Source organism: Epinephelus fuscoguttatus, linkage group LG20 (genome assembly GCF_011397635.1).
Source record: "Epinephelus fuscoguttatus linkage group LG20, E.fuscoguttatus.final_Chr_v1".
Classification (NCBI taxonomy): domain Eukaryota; kingdom Metazoa; phylum Chordata; class Actinopteri; order Perciformes; family Serranidae; genus Epinephelus; species Epinephelus fuscoguttatus.
This window is the reverse complement of record NC_064771.1, coordinates 8,892,534-8,911,321: the sequence shown is the minus strand read 5'-3', so window position 1 is coordinate 8,911,321 and position 18,788 is coordinate 8,892,534. Positions and strand designations below refer to the sequence as shown.

Genomic DNA, 18,788 nt, shown 5'->3' with positions numbered 1-18,788 from the left:
CATTGCATTCTGTTTTCATTTATGTCTTACACAACATCCAGACTTTTTTTTGGAACTGGGGTTATAAAAGGACAGTGAGTATTGGACTAATTGGTTCTATTTTAATTATAGATTTATGTAAAGTTGTTTAAAAAGAAGTGATGGATGAAAAATGTAGCTGAAAACACTCCTAAACGTCATTGAAAGCTCCTACATTCTTAAATTACATCATCAACCCCCCTCTGAGGAGACATTTATTGATACCACAGGATGTCTGGTTAATGAAGTCCTCTAAACTTTACTCTTGTTACCAATTATTCCCTGTCTTTGAGTGTAAATAGCATAGCTTTAAATATTGCATTTGATCTTGCAAGTTTGTTTCATGCTGTATTCTCACAGAGTATTACTTAGAAAAAGAGAAAATTGTATTTCATTGTAGCCACAATTCAGTTGTGTGCAGTTTGTCTGAAGCACCACACCCATTACATGGAAGTGTGCCGGGAAAGTTTCAGACAAATTTCCAGTTGAGCTGTGTGGGTGTAGGCAAAAACACTATCCAAAAACACTCTAATGAGCAGATTGGCCTATTTACGTTCATACAACAACATGTAACTTACTCCTCCTCGGTCAGCTCTGACCAAAGAATCATAGCTGATAGCTGAGCTGCATGTCCACTCAGATTCTCTCCTCACAAAACCCTCCAATGACCAAAGGAAAGGAAGCCATGTCAAGTATCAACCACATCAGAGATCACATCAACACAGTGGTGCTCTGACATTTAGCAACAGCCAAGCCAAGGTCTCACATGTCCAGCCAGTTGGGATTCAGATTCAGACTTTGTGCCTGCTGGGCCAGGTCTGATGCATCTTCTGTATCAGTTTCCCACGCAGGAAGGAAGTCAGTAATATGACATTCATCTCTAAAGAGGAAACTATAGGAATTCCTGAAAAGTTGCTGTCCTGCAACTTTTAGACAGCACATTTTTTGCTCAGTGCAGGAGGATGTGGTTATCTAACTACCTGCCGCAGACAGCATGGATTTCTCTCAGCAAGTCCGTCTGATGAACCAAATGACTTCCAGATGGGGTTTGTCGGTAAATCCAGAAATAATCCAGAAATATAATACCTATGTTCATGAAGCAGGGTCTAATTTAAATTTGATGTGTAACTGACATGTTGTACTATAGTCTGACTCCCTGTCTGTTTCCTTGTTGTGACAACTTACAAGTTGACAGGTTTGCTCCCAAGGAGACGGATATGAGGTTTGACTTGTAATATTAACTCTATTCAAAGCTTGCAGAAAAATGATATTACTATCTAAACCATTACTAAAGACACTCATGCATATTAAAGCAACACAATGCTTGTTTAATATATATCCGAGATCCTTGTGATGGTACATCAACTCACAATAGGTTGGATGACACCTCCGTCATTGCTTGAGAGCATCTGTTTCGCTTGCACTGGCATTATGCGGTTTCGGGGTTCGGGTAGGAACCCGGACACAAAAAGGACTAGAAAATTTGGCTGCTTTACGGCAAATGTCAGATCCCCCTCCTCTCTTTAGAGTAGCTTAGCTGAACCGAGGTGAACGAAGTTAGACGTGGTTGTCATGGCTGAAGCAACAAAGAAAAGGAAGAAGGTGAAGGTGTCGTCCGAGGAGACAAAGAAAAGAAAACGGGAGAGCGATAAAACAAGAGCTTGAACAAGGATTAATATTGGCCCGGCTTTCACACGCTGGAGAGAGCTGAAAGAGGAGAAGGGATACCCGAACAATGGTGACCTGGCGCTGTTCAATCAATCAGTCAAACTTTATTTATATAGCGCCTTTTATACATCAAAAATGCAACCCCAAAGCGCCCCTATTACTGCTGTTACCCTCTACTTAGGAGACTTACTGTCTGCAGGTTGGCTGCCTCAGGTACATTTTAAGATATAGGCCTCTAGTTTCGCAGACCGGGCGAGGCGGAAGCGCAGCGCACCTGCGCTTCGCCAACTGGGTGTGGCCAGGCGGATTTTGCAAGTTTGGCACACCGTGCGCGCTGGTGCAGCTACTCCTCTTTCCCACCTCCGTCCCTCCTACCTGCGCAAGTCGGAAAGAGGGAGGAGAGAAGGCGTGGAGTGGGTTTTACACACATCACACCAATCAAATGAGCCCCTCTCCTTGCCCTTAAATACGCCGCGCGAAGGCGTAATGAGAGTTTACTGAATTTGCCATGGCAGAAGAGAGCAGCAGTGTCAGACGGCCAAACTTCTCCCAGGAGGAAACTGATGTTTTGTGTCCGGGAGTTTCAAGCTCGCAGTGTCCGAATATACGGAACTGCAAGCAGACCTCCATGAGCTGATGATGCAAAGGTAGCCTGGGAGGAGGTCACCACAATTGTAAATCAATGTTGCGTTTCTCTCGTGCGCGCTCTCTCTTTCTCTCTCGCAGTCTCACTCTGTTTTTTTTCTTTTGACTTTTCTATGATGACAGATGCTGAATATATACTCCCTATCTGATGCTGTGGCTGTTTGTGGTTGGCTGAGAGGGGTGTGAACTCATTAGTTTGCTGCTGTGTTAATCAAATCAGGGTGGGTTTCCATTACGCGTGCCAAACGTGCCAAACGGTGCCAATCCCCTTTGATCTGACATCAGATGTGACGGGACAGTCGATATAGAGATAAATTTATGTGTTGATTGCAGATAGTTGCATTGAATAGTGTTTTTTTGGGTATTTATTGCATTGTTAATGTGCCTGACATTCTGGAAACCTGCCTGTGAGGTTTTGGTGGGTCGTGTGCGCACTGTCTGCCGGTCAGCCAAACTTCGACTTACACCGGCTGCGCTCTGCCTGCGCTGACAGTAGACCTGATTTCAGCTGGCGAGCTTTTAGCGCACCTTCGGCGAAGCCTTGAGGCACGAAACTGTCACTGCGCCAAGCTGGATCTGTCGACATCTCCCCCTGCTGCGCCGCCACACCCATCTCAGCGCACCTCGGTCTGCCAAACTACCAAACTGAGCGCGCCTCGGGTTGCACTGCTTGAAACAGGGTTCGCCACCCTGCGCCACCCTGCGCCGCGCCGGGACACTAGAGGCCAAAGTGTTAGCCTACATACAGACAGCTTTCATTTTAGTTTGTCTTTAACACTTTGCTGTTAGCTCGCGGCGCGATGTGTTTGTGTCAACCGCGATCATAAATCATAATGAATGAGAGACTGAGCAGATTGAAATATGGCTTTCTACATACTGATCACATGTATTGATAAAGTTTTGGCTTGGCTGGCAGAGGTTTTATAGCACTTACATACAGTAACAAGCATAGCTGTCGTCAACTAGAGTAATCTTGAGGTTATATTCCCTTCATCTGCACCGCGGCCTCTCTGCTGTTGTCTGACTTCACTCTGTTGAGTGTGTGTGTATGTGTGTGTGTGTGTGTGTGTGTGTGTGCGTGTGTGTGTGTGCGTGCGTGTGTGTGTGTGTGTGCACGCACGCTGTGAGGAGGAGGTCAGAGAGTAACTAATTTCTGAGTTTCGAAAATGAGTGAATAAATAAATAAATAAAAGCATTCGAGAGAATGCCAAGAGTGTGCAAAGCAGTAATCAGAGCAAAGGGTGGCTATTTTGAAGAAACTAGAATATAAAACATGTTTTCAGTTATTTCACCTTTTTTTGTTAAGTACATAACTCCACATGTGTTCATTCATAGTTTTGATGCCTTCAGTGAGAATCTACAATGTAAATAGTCATGAAAATAAAGAAAACGCATTGAATGAGAAGGTGTGTCCAAACTTTTGGCCTGTAGTGTATGTCCAGCAATTCGGGAAGACTTTGGCTGGGCACCAGGTGAAGTGAAACAAAAATGTACAGTGATCCAAATTATGGAATCGTCTAATCAAAATGGCAGCGGGCAGAATAAATAAGAAGGTGTTTATGTTGAGTAGATCACACACTTCTCCATGGGCAAAAGAGCTCTGCTCAACCTTTGAGGAGGTGGACATGGTGTATACGTACAGGAATAACTTATGCTGCATGTTAACTCCATCAAAAAAACTGTTACTGAGATTGAAAGTGGTTCGAAAATATTCAGTCAATGCCCTAATTAAGGACATGTGAGCATATAAAACAGAAGGTTGGCCCTGCACCATTATGTAACATCTCGTTTATCGTGATGCCAAAGATCTTTGGTTGCACAGCTGAGACCTGGTATTCTTCCTCTGGCCATTGAGGTTGGGCGATATAACAATATTCAGGAGGAAAACGGAATGTGTGAGTTGTGGGATTTCAGTAAAGTGGAAAGTGAGTTCCATTTTCTTTTATACTGCACAAACTGTGATGACTTCAGAGAGTTAATGTTCCATGAAATGGCTCGTCTAAACCCTGACTTCTTCTGATGCTCATTTTACAAAAGCCAGAATGGTTATTTAATTTGGATGTGTTTAAGTTTGGCAATTTTGTCACAAGAGCCTGGAGGAGAAGGCAAGAAAGTTTGTTCAATTAGTCCTTGTTTTTAATCTTTCTTAGTGCTACATGGTAAATCCTTTGTGAGTGATCCATGAATTCTGTTTATGTTCTGATTATGTATGATGCTTTTGTTGCTTTGCTCCATTTTCTTTAGTTTTAAAGTTGTCCAAAAACATGTACACTGGACTCCTAGCTTAATTTCATTTTATGGTGTCTTAAAGCGCCAGTGTGTAATATTTGGCATGGTTTATTGTCAAATATGAATCTGAATCTGAATCTTCTACCCATTAATATGTCTATATAAGGGTATAATCGCTATAAAATAAAATTTGTTTGGTTTTCGTAGCCTTATAATTATGCTTTTATATATTTATATATATATATATATATATATATATATCTCTCAAGGGCCTTGCTTTAGAGAGGTTGGCATCTTGTGCCACCATGTATGTACGGCAGACCGAGCGGACAATCCAGCCAGCCAGAGAATGTGTTTCGCGTGTATAAATAAACCAACGAAGACAGCAGAAGGAAGGAAGGAAGAAGGAGGAGGAAACAGCAGAGAGTGTTAGTAGTTCGTTGATAGCAACAGGAGAGAATGAACCCGAACCGTCATCTGCGAGGAAAAGAAGACGCAACTTCACTCCTTGTGATGCACTCTCTGTGGCGCTTTTCCTCCCGATGATATATCTCCCCAACGATGGTAGCACCGAATCCCATTCGGAAGATTCAGCCTCTCTTCTCGCCCGCTCAGTATCCAAGTTCCTCATCTGTATGCTCCGGCTCAAACAGGTATGGCTCTGGGTCTGTGTCCGCTACAAGAAACTCTTCAAAATCATGTTCAAAGTCGTCCATTGCAGCTACTATAGTTTGGAGATATTGCTAGGCTAAATAAACAGCTGAGCACTGTTTACCGGCTACTCTGTCAGCCAGTGTGCGGGCTGGAGATTGGTGGAGCAGAGAGGGGAGGGGGTGCCCGCTAGGTATGGTAAACGAGTATGTGTGTATGGAGTGTGTGTGTTATGCCAGAAGAGTCAGAGTTTGGGATGGAGTCTTTTACCCCCTGGAGTGTTACCGGAGTTTTTGGAGTGCTCAAATAAACTGGCCTTTTTCCCGAATGCTCCTCTGGTCTCCTGCTCGTGAGTGATTCATTACAATATCGTAACGCGGTTTAGATTTCTAAATAAACATTTACCTCGTCGCTAGATAGACCTACTCCTGAAAAACTCGTGTGTGCGCAAGGCTTTTTGTCCCTACGAGGCCACTGTCATTTTCCTGACGGGAGGGGTGAGCAAGTGAGCCCTGCAATCTAGAATTTGACCACTGATGTCACTGTTTTCAACGGTTTTCAACCCATTTTACACACGTGTTTAAGTGAGATATGAATTGACTGACTGATGAACTGATACATTAACTACCATACCTACAGACTGTAGAACAAAGTCTTGGTGATCATGGTTGGCAGGGAACAGATCGCAGCTTGATGCAGCTTGATGCAGCTTGGGCTGTTCAGATGTTGGCTTTGATGCACAGTTTTGTTGCTTTCTGAACAAAAGAGGATGAATTCAGTGTGTCATTTCAGTGTGGCTTGAGATCTCTACAAAAATGCCATTGTGGTGCTAGCACAACACTTTCCCAGTAAAAAAAGCATTTTCAGATTTAGCTGGCCTAGTGTGGACATAGTCTCAGTTTTCCTTGGACTTGCCAGTTAATCCAGGCGTGTCGTGTCATCCATCATGACTGTCACTTCTCAGCAAGCTCGCCTCAACATCTTTCCTGGACTGACAGACCAGATTTTGTGAGGAATGCTGAGGTGTAATCTGGCTAAGGCCTAATGATTTACTCTGGTATATATCCTTTCCGTTCACTGGTGCAGTGAGTTGACATAGTGATTTATGTCAGTTTTCACTTCAGTGTCTGAACCAGGGACCAGTTTGTGGAGGGGAGATTTTAATGTTCCAGGGTGGAAACAAGGCAGACAAAACTGAGCTGGACCTCTTTTTTCCCCTAGCTCACTGTTTTATTAAAAGGACAGTTCACCCCAAAATCAAGAATACATATTCTTCCTCTTACCTGTAGTACTATCTATCAGTCTGGATCATTTTGGTGTGAGCTTCTGAGTGTTGGAGATATCAGCTGATGTCTACCTTCTCTCAAATATAATGGAACTAGATGGCACTCCACTTGAAAAACTCAAAAGCAAATTCATGACTCTCTGACTCAAGATGATCCAGAGACCTTGCTGTGAGCAATTTCATGAAGGAACTATTTTGTTTATACCAAACTACACCTGCCTACCCTATCACTCTGCAGAATGAAGCATGTATCAACTCATGGATGAGAGGCTTGTGACAGAGCAAGATGTAATGGTGTCCTCCTCGGCTGAGCTGTAACGTTAGCTAGCTCAGTTGTGCTTGACAGAGATGTAGACTGAAGTCACATGATTTGGACTCAAGTCAGACTTAAGTCCCATATTTGATAACTTTAGACTGACTTGACAAAATCAAAAAAGATTTGCAATACAACTTGAACTTAAACACCAATGACTTGGGACTTTACTCAGACTTGACTTGGGTCAACCTTCCTGCAAGCCAAGTTTGGGAAAAGAATAGACATTTTGTATAGACATTTTTTTAAGAGACGAATGAGATTGTGGATTGTGGACAAGCGGCTGAAATGAGTTTCTTTCGTGGGGTGGCTGGGCTCAGCCTTAGAGATAGGGTAAGGAGCTTGAACATCCAGAGGGAACTCGGAGTAGAGCTGCTGCTCCTTCATGTTGGAAAGGGTCAGTTGAGGTGCCTCCTGGGCACCTGTTTCAGGCACGTCCCACTGGTAGGAGGCCCCAGGGCAGACCCAGAACACGCTGGGGGGACTACATATCTCATCTGGCCTGGGATCGCCTTGGGCTCCCTCAGGAGGAGCTGGAAAGTGTTGCTGGGGAGAGTGATGTCTGGGGTGCTTTGCTTGACTTGCTGCCACCGCGACCCAGCCCCAGATAAGCAGATGAAAATGGAAATGGATTTTTTTAAACATGAGATAAGTTTAAAACAAGAAAGGACAAAAAAAGTACTCTGCTGTGGTACTAGTTAATAGTACTATGAAAGTGCAAAATGAGCACTACTTTTTTTAATCATTAAGTTTAGTCACACTTGTTTTAATAAACTTGTTTTGATAAATAAATACAATTTTTAATAAGCATTCATAAATTTGTAAATTTAATACATTATTACTCCATGTAAGAGCACATTATGACTTGCTAAGGACTCGGAAATCAAAGTTTAGGATTTGAGACTTACTTATGACTTGCAAAATAGTGACTTGGTCCCACCTCTGGTGCTAGTTGAGCTAGCAGTAGATGCACACTTCCTTCAGTGCAGTGATATGGTTGGCAGGTGTAGTTTGGTTGAAAAAAAATAGTTCCTTCATGTAACTGCTTACAGCAAGGTCTGGATTATTTTGAATAACCAGGTCATGATTTCTGAAAAGAGACATTGCTGTTGAGTTTTTCCAAATGTTTTTTTTTTGGTGCTTTGAGCACCACAAGCTGAGTGCCATCTAGTTCCATTATATTAGAGAGAAGGCAGGCATCTCTACAGCTGATATCTTCAACACTCAGCAACTCACACCAAAACTATCCAGATTGATAAATAGCACTAAAGGTAAGAGGAAAAATATGTATTTTTATTTTGGGGTGAACTGTCCCTTTAAAGTCATTCAATAAAACATAAAGTGACACTAACCCCACTATGCTTTATGGTAATATTATCTTAAACCTCTATTTATTTTGGGTTATTTCATGCTCATCCATCCGATGTGAGGATAATAGCAGCGGGATGGAAAACAAAAGGCGCCACTGGTGAGCAGTTAATCCAACTGAAGACATGTCACAATGAATACAGACGCTCTTTAACAGGCTTGTGGGCAGACGGTCTGTTTACTTGTCCATCACAGTGAATGCACAAATAAGCAGACGACACAGAATACACACTTTATGTTTTGACTCTGGAATAATGCGTGCCATGGATGCATGTGGTGATCCCAGGATGAATGAATCCCCTCTGGCTTGGCTCCGCTGAGCGACATTTTCCAACCAGAAACACTGCAGGATTATTTGGCTTAATGTTTGCCCATTTCCATTGTCTCATGTGAGATGGGAGCCGTGGCTGTTATGTTCTACTGTTCGTGTTCAGCCTGCTCTGGCTGCGGGGCCTTACAATAAATGTAAAATGATCTGCTCAGGGTGGATTCCTTCAGAACTCTTCACTCAGCAGTTCTGTTGCAGCGCCATGCCAAGCCCACATGAGCCATATTCAGCTTTTTAGGAATGTGGATCTACGGCCGGCGCTGGCCTCGGAAGCTTGGTGGGTGTAAGAGTGAGATTGGAGGGGAAAGGGGATGTCTGTGTACAATTAGCTTGAACAAAGATATCGTTGTCTGGGCTCGCCCTGAGGAGCAGCGAGGACCTTTGACTAAAAAGGAAGCTATGTTTCAAACTGTCCACTGATTTCTCTGTCTAATCTTATATCACGGATGTTGCAGTGTGAGAAACACAAAAAGACAGACGTGCAGAGCCAGTATGGGTGGTCTGAAATCTGGGTTAGAGGGTTACATGTTTTAGTTTATCCCAGCGATCAGAACATCTACCACACAACGTTAACTTTTCCAACCTCAAATTGACCCACAGGAATTGTCAACAGTCTCTGGATCCACATGGATGAGTGAGTCACTCTCATACTGAGCTGCTCAGTTCACTTTATTTAACTGATTCTGTCTTATCAGGTTCTCTACCCCGTCCTGCCGGGCCTTCTGGACTGCAACCCGTTCAGGGAGAGTCCTGACCTGAAGGTGACTGGTGGGAGTGCTCGGGTCCTGGGTAGCAGTGGACTGCAGGTCCCTGGCGAGATCCAGCATCTTGTGGATGTTCTGACGGAAAGCTGGAGACTGCTGTGTGACTGTCAGCTCCACCCAGAGATTTCCTCACAGCTCATTGGCTACCTCTTCTACTTCATCAATGCATCACTCTTCAACTCACTCATGGAGAGAGGTACCAGTGCACAAGTGTCCACATAGAGAAGGCTTATTAGCTTAGTATACAAAGGAGTACGGAGGCTTACAATCACTGGAGGGTAGATACTTCTTAACTCACTGACTTGCTCACTTTTCTGGCTGATAGCTCTGAAATAATATTTGTGATACATCTGGAGGTTACCATCTGACCACCTTTTTATATACCAAGTACCTCTCTATCAACCTTTTTGTATAATAAGTTAGGTAGGAAGGTAGATGGGTAGACTGTTTCCAGGTTTTGTACTAAGTATGGAATTATGACACTGCTCCCTAGTGGCCGTCAAGAGACATAGCAGTGGCTACAAAAACCCATTCATTTCATTTCAATTTTATTTCTCTCTTTTGTAAGAATACTCAGCTGTGAGGACTGACCCCTGCGGAATGCATATTGAAAACATAATTTTCGTGTTTTTTCTTGCTGTGTAGCTACTCCATGAAAAGACCAACACCAGCAATGTGTCAGCCCAGCTCTCAACACTCTCTGACCACTCTAACCTGTTTGTGGCACTCAGCCTCAAGCCAATTTGTTCTTGCAGGAGACATAAATTCCATGCATGGAGTATGACCAATTCAGTCAAGTTTTTTTCCTGAGTGTTTTTATTCCTCTGTAGGCATGAAAAAAAACCCTTCATTTTTTAAAGACATGCATTTTTCAAAGAGTTTTTCACATGTCCACTCAGGTGGACAGTACACACTAAGTTTTCAATTGAAGAAATATAAACCAATTAATAAAACAATAAGAAATGTGAAAACTGTTGAGTCTTGCTCCTGACTCCTCTCTCCTTCTACTCTGCCCTCACTCAGCTCTTGGCTTTCCCTCCTCGGCTGCCTCCACCTCCTCCTATAGAACAGTGTGTTTTTGTTTGTTTGTTTGTTTTTCCAATAAACATTTCCTGCGAAAATATTGACAAAATATTTTTAATACAAAAAGTGTAAGTTATGTTCTACAAAGTAATAATATGAATCGATTAATATACAGCCAAAAAGGTGACTGCAGATGAAGTATTGTCAAGACCAAAGGCAGTTATAGTATTAACTGTTGAAATATAGCCACAATGCATGATGTCCAACATAAAATCAGTAGGTGACTTGGAAAATATAACAACTGTATTACTCCTTAGTTGTTACTTTATGTAGCCAAATTTTATCTACCCTCAAGGGTCTCCTATTATAGACAGGAAGCATTTCTCACATTTCATTGGCCATCTTGGCCATGCATGTACAAGAAAATGGATTTTATATAGCGGTTTGTAGTTACCACTGTGTGTGGAAGGGTTAAAGACTTGTCACAAAAATATGATTTTTTTTTAAGCAATTTCAGCAAACAGAAACACAGCAGTGGTTTTTATCAAATGTGTATTTGTGGGGGACTACTTTCAGCCATGGATTAATACTACAGACTGTATATAAAGATAGACAATGTGTCTCAATTTATCACCACTGAATGGAAGTGAAGCTACCGTATCCTGGATACGGCTGCTGTGATGTTATTTGGAGCCAGAGCAAACTTGTTAGAAAAATGAACACTTGAACATACATCACTGTGAAATTATCTTTGGGAAAATGTATTTTATATAGTTTGGCCCATGTCCCTTCCAACAACATAGAGTGGACAGGCTTTATGATCTATACTGCAGCCACCCACCAGGTGGCAATCAAGCTATTTTGGCTTCACTTTTGCGGAGCTGTCAAGCCATCCATCTTTATATACAGTCTATGATTAATATACATTTTATTTTGTGCACCAGAAAGACAGTGTATTTAGGACCGACTCATCTACATGGCCTGTGTTCATGGTAACAAAAATGGAAACACTTGGCTGGCTGAATAAACACAAAATACTTGTTAGATTCATGGTTGATTTTGCTCTTTTCATGAGATTCAGTAACAAAGTATAAAGTGAGTGTTGCATTAATCTGCTGTGGAAAAAAAGCTGAGAAAAAATGACTCTCTCCTGATGTGTACACAGGCTCTGAGCCAGGTTTCTACCAGTGGTCCAGAGGCGTATGCATGCGGGCCAACCTCGACTTAATCCTGGACTGGGCCCATGCAGCTGGACTGGGAGAACTGGCCTTGGAACACACACACACTCTCTCATCGGCTATCAATCTGCTGGCTACACCTGGAAAGAATTTACAGCAGGTATTACTCAAACAAACACTAGTTGGGTTTACCCACCCATAAATAATCACCAGACTGGCTGAGGATTTAGTGGTGTTACTTGTGGTTTCAAGTATTTCTGTATAACATTAAAAATTAAATACAGATACACAAAAATCAAAGTTAAAATTCTGAAAAAATGTTCTTAGCTTTATTTATTAAGAGTTTAATGGTCAAAAATTCAGCTAAGCAGCTTCATCAGGACTGTGCGGGTATGATTGGTTAAGACTGTATAAATCTTTCATACCTTTATATACAGTCTATCATCACAACCTAGAACTAATGAATACTGAAGAAATGCATTTGAAACAAATTAGTAAAAACAAAACAATAAATGCATTCTTAAGTAATTTGTTTAAATTAAATCCAGTTATTTATATAAAAAATGTAGTAACTAATACATTTCTTTCCTCTTCATCATGGGAGAACAAATGCTGAAAGGCTCCTGTATACTTCTGAAGAACACCTTAACAAGCCTTACCATTGGCGTCAGGCTTAACGACTTTACGTTCTCTGGCCGTGTTATTTTGTCTTACTGGGATTTCTGTGACCCTGCAACATCTTAAGACCAAGACACACCAAACCGATATCAATGAACTGCTGGCAAAGGCTGACTGTTATGTCGCCTCATGTCACCCTTTTCTCAGCCATTTAGTGGAAATAAACACATTTCAAATGCTGCAGCCAACCAGCATGTAGGTTCTCTGCCTGCGTTAGAGGAAATAACACTCCACGCCAGCAGGTGGTGGTAGACTGAAAACGTCACCCAAAAGGAGAAATTAGTGATCTGTCTTGATACTAGTTAGCCAGTTAGCACATTTATAACACAGATGTTGAAAGAACAAATAATATTACGAACCATTTCTGCTAAAGAGCTCATTGGCTAAGACATAATAATTGTACCTAATATAACAAGTTTGTTTTAGATCATACTCTGTCTTGACTTTAGTCGTCTGTTTACATTCCTCACTTCCGTTTCTCTTCTCATGGACTGGGTTCAACTGCCAATCAGAGTGATTTTGTTCACAAATGGGCTCCACTGATTCAACATGCTGAATCAGCCTTTAAAAAGCTAATAAGTACCAACTAGTGCCAACGGTGTGGGACACACTGCAAAAGCTAGGGCGACAGATGCTCACCGACAGCCCAACATTGCTCAACGGCCAGGGGCGGACTGGCCATCTGGAGGTTCTGGAGAATCACAGAACGGCCCGTACTCCAGGACGGCCGGTGGCCGCCACGCAGTCATCACCGTTTTTTTTGGTTTTGTTTTTTTTTTTCTTTTTCTCCCTGATAATCTACTGCTCCACGTCCAGTCCGCTAGGTGGCAGCCTTTAAATAGGACGCCAGCTGGCCCATAGATATCTATGAGCTGGCCGGCCGCCAATCAAATTGAAGAAGAAGGAAGCGCATACTGTATGCGCACCGGTTGTTGTGGGCTGGGCCAAGTCAAAGTCCAGGGCTGTTTTTTAGTCCCAGTCCGCCCCTGTCAACGGCTGGCAGTCAGCTTGGTGTGTCAGGGCCCTAGGAATGCTCCTTGATCTTGGTGTCTGACATGAGGAAGACTGCCAGCTAATGTCTGGCTCAGCCTCAGTCATGTCCATTATCACAAATCAGGTGTCAGGATGGGAGTTCTGAGGGAGGTTGTGGGTTGAAAGGGGACGCTGCAGAGTCTCCAAAGGGTTAAACTCTGACTGCTGACTGTTGCACTGTCTATGAAGGTGGTAATCAGTTCCCTTTCCACAATCCAAAACATAGTCAGCATAATATCCCTTGGATGTAAGAGTTATATGAAACAGAGGTCATGCCTGTAAGAGATAAGTCAGGATCTAACTGCGCCTATGAATGTTAATATTTTTAGGAGATTAAACTCTTTCCTCTGTGGAGTAATTCTAAAACCAGCCGAGAACAATTTCAGTTGTGTTGATATGATTTGTTCTATTCCAAAATTCTCTTTGACTGAAGAATTTCCTTAAATATTTCATGTACATTCATTCATTCATTTTCTAACCGCTTCATCCTCTTGAAGGTCGCGGGGGGGGGGAGCCTATCCCAGCTGACATCGGGTGAGAGGCAGGGTACACCCTGGACAGGTCGGCAGAGTATCGCAGGGCTGACAGATAGAGACAGACCATTCATGCTCACATTCACAGCTACGGACAATTTAGAGTTATCAATTAACCTAGTCTTTGGACTGTGGGAGGAAGCCGGAGTGCCCAGAGAGAACCCACGCTGACAGGGGGAGAACATGCAAACTCCGCACAGAACGGTTCCCACACCCGGGATCGAACCGGCAACCCTCCCGCTGTGAGGCGACAGTGCTAACCACCGTGCCGCCCATTTCATGTACAGTACAGGCCAAAAGTTTGGACACACCTTCTCATTCAATGCGTTTTCTTTATTTTCATGACTATTTACATTGTAGATTCTCAATGAAGGCATCAAAACTATGAATGAACACATGTGGAGTTATGTACTTAACAAAAAAAGGTGAAATAACTGAAAACATGTTTTATATTCTAGTTTCTTCAAAATAGCCACCCTTTGCTCTGATTACTGCTTTGCACACTCTTGGCATTCTCTCCATGAGCTTCAAGAGGTAGTCACCTGAAATGGTTTTCCAACAGTCTTGAAGGAGTTCCCAGAGGTGTTTAGCACTTGTTGGCCCCTTTGCCTTCACTCTGCGGTCCAGCTCACCCCAAACCATCTTGATTGGGTTCAGGACCGGTGACTGTGGAGGCCAGGTCATCTGCCGCAGCACTCCATCACTCTCCTTCTTGGTCAAATAGCCCTTACACAGCCTGGAGGTGTGTTTGGGGTCATTGTCCTGTTGAAAAATAAATGATCGTCCAACTAAACGCAGCGGATGGGATGGCATGTCGCTGCAGGATGCTGTGGTAGCCATGCTGGTTCAGTGTGCCTTCAATTTTGAATAAATCCCCAACAGTGTCACCAGCAAAACACCCCCCCACCATCACACCTCCTCCTCCATGCTTCACAGTGGGAACCAGGCATGTGGAATCCATCCGGTCACCTTTTCTGCGTCTCACAAAGACACGGCGGTTGGAACCAAAGATCTCAAATTTGGACTCATCAGACCAAAGCACAGATTTCCACTGGTCTAATGTCCATTCCTTGTGTTTCTTGGCCCAAACAAATCTCTTCTGCTTGTTGCCTCTCCTTAGCAGTGGTTTCCTAGCAGCTATTTGACCATGAAGGCCTGATTCGCGCAGTCTCCTCTTAACAGTTGTTCTAGAGATGGGTCTGCTGCTAGAACTCTGTGTGGCATTCATCTGGTCTCTGATCTGAGCTGCTGTTAACTTGCGATTTCTGAGGCTGGTGACTCGGATGAACTTATCCTCAGAAGCAGAGGTGACTCTTGGTCTTCCTTTCCTGGGTCGGTCCTCATGTGTGCCAGTTTCGTGGTAGCGCTTGATGGTTTTTGCGACTCCGCTTGGGGACACATTTAAAGTTTTTGCAATTTTCCGGACTGACTGACCTTCATTTCTTAAAGTAATGATGGCCACTCGTTTTTCTTTAGTTAGCTGATTGGTTCTTGCCATAATATGAATTTTAACAGTTGTCCAATAGGGCTGTCGGCTGTGTATTAACCTGACTTCTGCACAACACAACTGATGGTCCCAACCCCATTGATAAAGCAAGAAATTCCACTAATTAACCCTGATAAGGCACACCTGTGAAGTGGAAACCATTTCAGGTGACTACCTCTTGAAGCTCATGGAGAGAATGCCAAGAGTGTGCAAAGCAGTAATCAGAGCAAAGGGTGGCTATTTTGAAGAAACTAGAATATAAAACATGTTTTCAGTTATTTCACCTTTTTTGTTAAGTACATAACTCCACATGTGTTCATTCATAGTTTTGATGCCTTCAGTGAGAATCTACAATGTAAATAGTCATGAAAATAAAGAAAACGCATTGAATGAGAAGGTGTGTCCAAACTTTTGGCCTGTACTGTACATATCAGTGAAAATGTTAGTTCACTACCGTTGCATGATCAGGTGAAATGGATAAATAGTCCCTCTGTAAAGAGGTAGAGTATTGGATCAGTCTGGTGCCTGCACAGAAAAAAAGCTGCAAGATAATTCAGCTTTCCCATGGCGTTATAACTATAACACTCTATTGTAATCAGTGCGCATGTATCTGTGTGTGTGCGTAGACATCTTGGGTGTCCTTGCGGTCTGACTACCCTGCCTTGAGTCCGGCCCAGCTGAACCACCTGCTGAGTCTTTACAGCCCAGCCTCTCCCTGCAGACACACCTGGACTCCATCTGTTCATGACCAGGCTGCAGCACACCATACTGGTGAGAGGTCTACATACTGGTCAGCTATTATCCCTGCCTTCCTACGCAGTACCAATTATGAATATGATAATCTGCAAGTTTCTTGTATACATATTTTCTTTCCTTTTTTCAATGCATAATGGCCCTTTTTTTCCCCTCAGCTGATATCCTGGAGAGTTTTGACACCCACCATCCTCTGGTGCTGCCTGATGGGGGTTACCAGTTCCAACTGAGCGGCCAGGTGACAGATTCAGCCTTGAGGGAACAGCTGGACAAGCTCAAAGAGTTCATGTCCACCCTTTCTGACTCACAGCCAGATGAGGTCACAGCTACTGAGGAGCAAAAGGTACAACATTCATACCTTTTGATTGTTACAGAGGTATACTGAACAAAAATAAATAATACTGAATAAAGTTGGAAAATAGGATGACTGTAAAATTTGCACTTGGCCAAGGTGATAAATCCACAAAGAGCAGGCGCCATAAAGGTTGATGGCAGTCTCAGAGCCCATTGGCTACTGGTTTGGTGACCAGTGGCACCCCTCATGGGGGGGCCATGGCCCCCTGATATATCTGGTCCCCATCAGAGACTGAAATTACTGGGTCAAAGGCTGTGGTGCACTCATTTTTTAAGCTAGTGCAAAGGTAGTGGTATCTTGTAAAACTAGACAACCTAAGACATCCACTAATACCAACCATGTCAGTTTAGCTTCTTGGGTAGGGGGATAAAAAATGCCCCAAGTTAGGCTAAATTTTGGTGAGGGAACAACAGGCATGGCCATTTTCAAAGGGGTCCCTTGAACTCTCACTTTAAGACATCTGAGTAAAAAAATAGGTTCTATGGGTACCCACGAGTCTTCCCGAAACTTGAGAAGAAGGCTTGTTCCCAGTAACTGTGTTGTTTTTTTAGCTAGCCTATATACCTGAACAGCATAATTTATGTCCTGAAAATCAGTTATGGTTTTAGTTTTGGTGAGCCAATGCATTTTGGCCAATGTTTACGCCTCTTTTCCTCTCCACTGGGACTGTTTACCTGCCACAAAATCGCGAATGGTCAATAATACTCAGACTACAGAGTACAAAATTTCTGAAGACACAATGGGGCCTTCTTTTACATTTGCCGTACTGCCCAAGTATTGCCAAATGAATGGTGTTCCCCTCTATAGTGTGCCAGTTCTCAAATGTGTTATTTTAAATTGTTCTTAATTGTTCTATCTGTCATCCAGGGTGGTACCCTTCCCATGGAGGCTAAACTATTGAAGACAGATATCCTTTCAAAAGCCAGTCTGGAAACCTTGCATACATCGCCAGTTGAGATCGTCCTATCTCAGGCAACTGTTCATGGCCACCAGTCCCCTTCTGCTACCCCATGTGCCTTACCTCCATCACCCCCATCACCTCCCTCTCCTTCCTCAACCGAATACCTGGATGAGTTCAGCTCCTGTGGTGCCCTCCTTCTGTCCCAGAAGCTCAGAAATCTGGAGCTGCAGAGCAGAGAGAGCAGTGACACAAGGAGGTCGGCTCTGGACCCCTCCTGTCTCCTCACCCCGCCCAATACCCCCCACATCATGGATCCTGTTGATCTGGTGAAGGCGTATCAGGATAAATGGATGAAGGGTGACAGTGAGACACTCTCCTGGTCCTCTGGTGTAGATGCACAAACTGAAGGTACAGTGCAGACATACAGCACCATTCTTGGTATTCTTATGTTTGTCTGCAGTAGAAGAAAACTGAGCATGTCCTTCATTTTCTCTTTAGGTGGACTGGTGTTTGAATGTCTGGCTGCACTGAAAGTAGACCGTTTGAAGTCCGATTACCAAAGTATGAAAAGATTTGTTGAACTGAAAGAGGAAGAGGAGGAGGCAGAAGAGGCGGGGGAGCATTACGATGGCAATCATGATGAGGTTTTTAGCTTGGAGCTGGAGCGAGGAGAAAGAGGACTTGGTCTTGCTCTAGTTGACACAAGGGTGAGTGAAAGAGATGTTTAAGCTTGTTTTTTTGTTCTGCTGTTATTAAAGACACATCTGAGCACACCACGACCCCTCAACTCCCTCATGGACTCTCCTCTTTTGTTAAACTGTGACCGTCATCCTGTGACAGTCCAGGGCTTATGGGAAGTGGTGCTCGTTTAAGGCTACTATAAACAGAAGAAGAAATCAAAAAGATTCTCTGCAATGTCTTCATTAGTGATTTTTGTTGGGTAAGGACATTTTCACCTCATCTTCCAGGACACTTCCTTGAGCGTGAAAGGCATCTTTATCCGTGCAGTGGTCCCAGACTCTCCTGCAGCTCGGTGTAAGAAGCTGGTACCAGGAGACAGGATCCTGGCTGTTAATGGGGTCAGTCTCCTTGAACTGGACTACCAGAGGTAAGAATGATTCAAATCTGAGCCAACTCATATTTACCTAGAAGGGCACTCTGAGGGCGCAGGCCTTGGCCAAGGCCAAAGGTACCGACAAGAGCAAACGCACTACAGCGGCCCAAAACATTTCCATTAGAACTGTGCTGTAGCATTAGTAGCAATGCCAATTCAAAACACAGAAAATCCAAAATAAAAACAACGGAAGCGTGTTGCAAATGAAAACACATGCTGCAGAAAGCAAAAACTATTTGTTTTTGCTTTCAACAACATGAATGCAACAGAAAAATGCTGCATATTCAGTAAAAACAATGGAAGTTCCCAAGGCCTCTAGGGGGAGCTGCTGCTCTTTTATAATTTTAAGATTAAGGCCAAATGTAAACCAGGGCTGAATCCAAATGTCCAGACTTCACTACACTTGCAGACTTTCGGACTTTGCGGGCCCGTTCCCAGAAAGTCTGCAAGTGCTTAGGGCTGTCCA

At 43.4% G+C, this 18,788-nt stretch overlaps 1 protein-coding gene across 1 annotated transcript in view; it reads left to right on the top strand.

The window, feature by feature from the left end:
• The window catches only part of LOC125880794 (ras-associating and dilute domain-containing protein-like), a 41,498-nt gene that overhangs the window by 19,656 nt on the left and 3,054 nt on the right, over nucleotides 1-18,788 (top strand). The window contains exons 11-17 of the mRNA XM_049563527.1: nucleotides 9,201-9,465; nucleotides 11,458-11,630; nucleotides 15,826-15,970; nucleotides 16,111-16,295; nucleotides 17,175-17,616; nucleotides 17,707-17,915; nucleotides 18,177-18,316. Of these exons, the coding sequence (XP_049419484.1) occupies nucleotides 9,201-9,465; nucleotides 11,458-11,630; nucleotides 15,826-15,970; nucleotides 16,111-16,295; nucleotides 17,175-17,616; nucleotides 17,707-17,915; nucleotides 18,177-18,316 (1,559 nt within the window). The remainder of the gene's footprint in view (nucleotides 1-9,200; nucleotides 9,466-11,457; nucleotides 11,631-15,825; nucleotides 15,971-16,110; nucleotides 16,296-17,174; nucleotides 17,617-17,706; nucleotides 17,916-18,176; nucleotides 18,317-18,788) is intronic.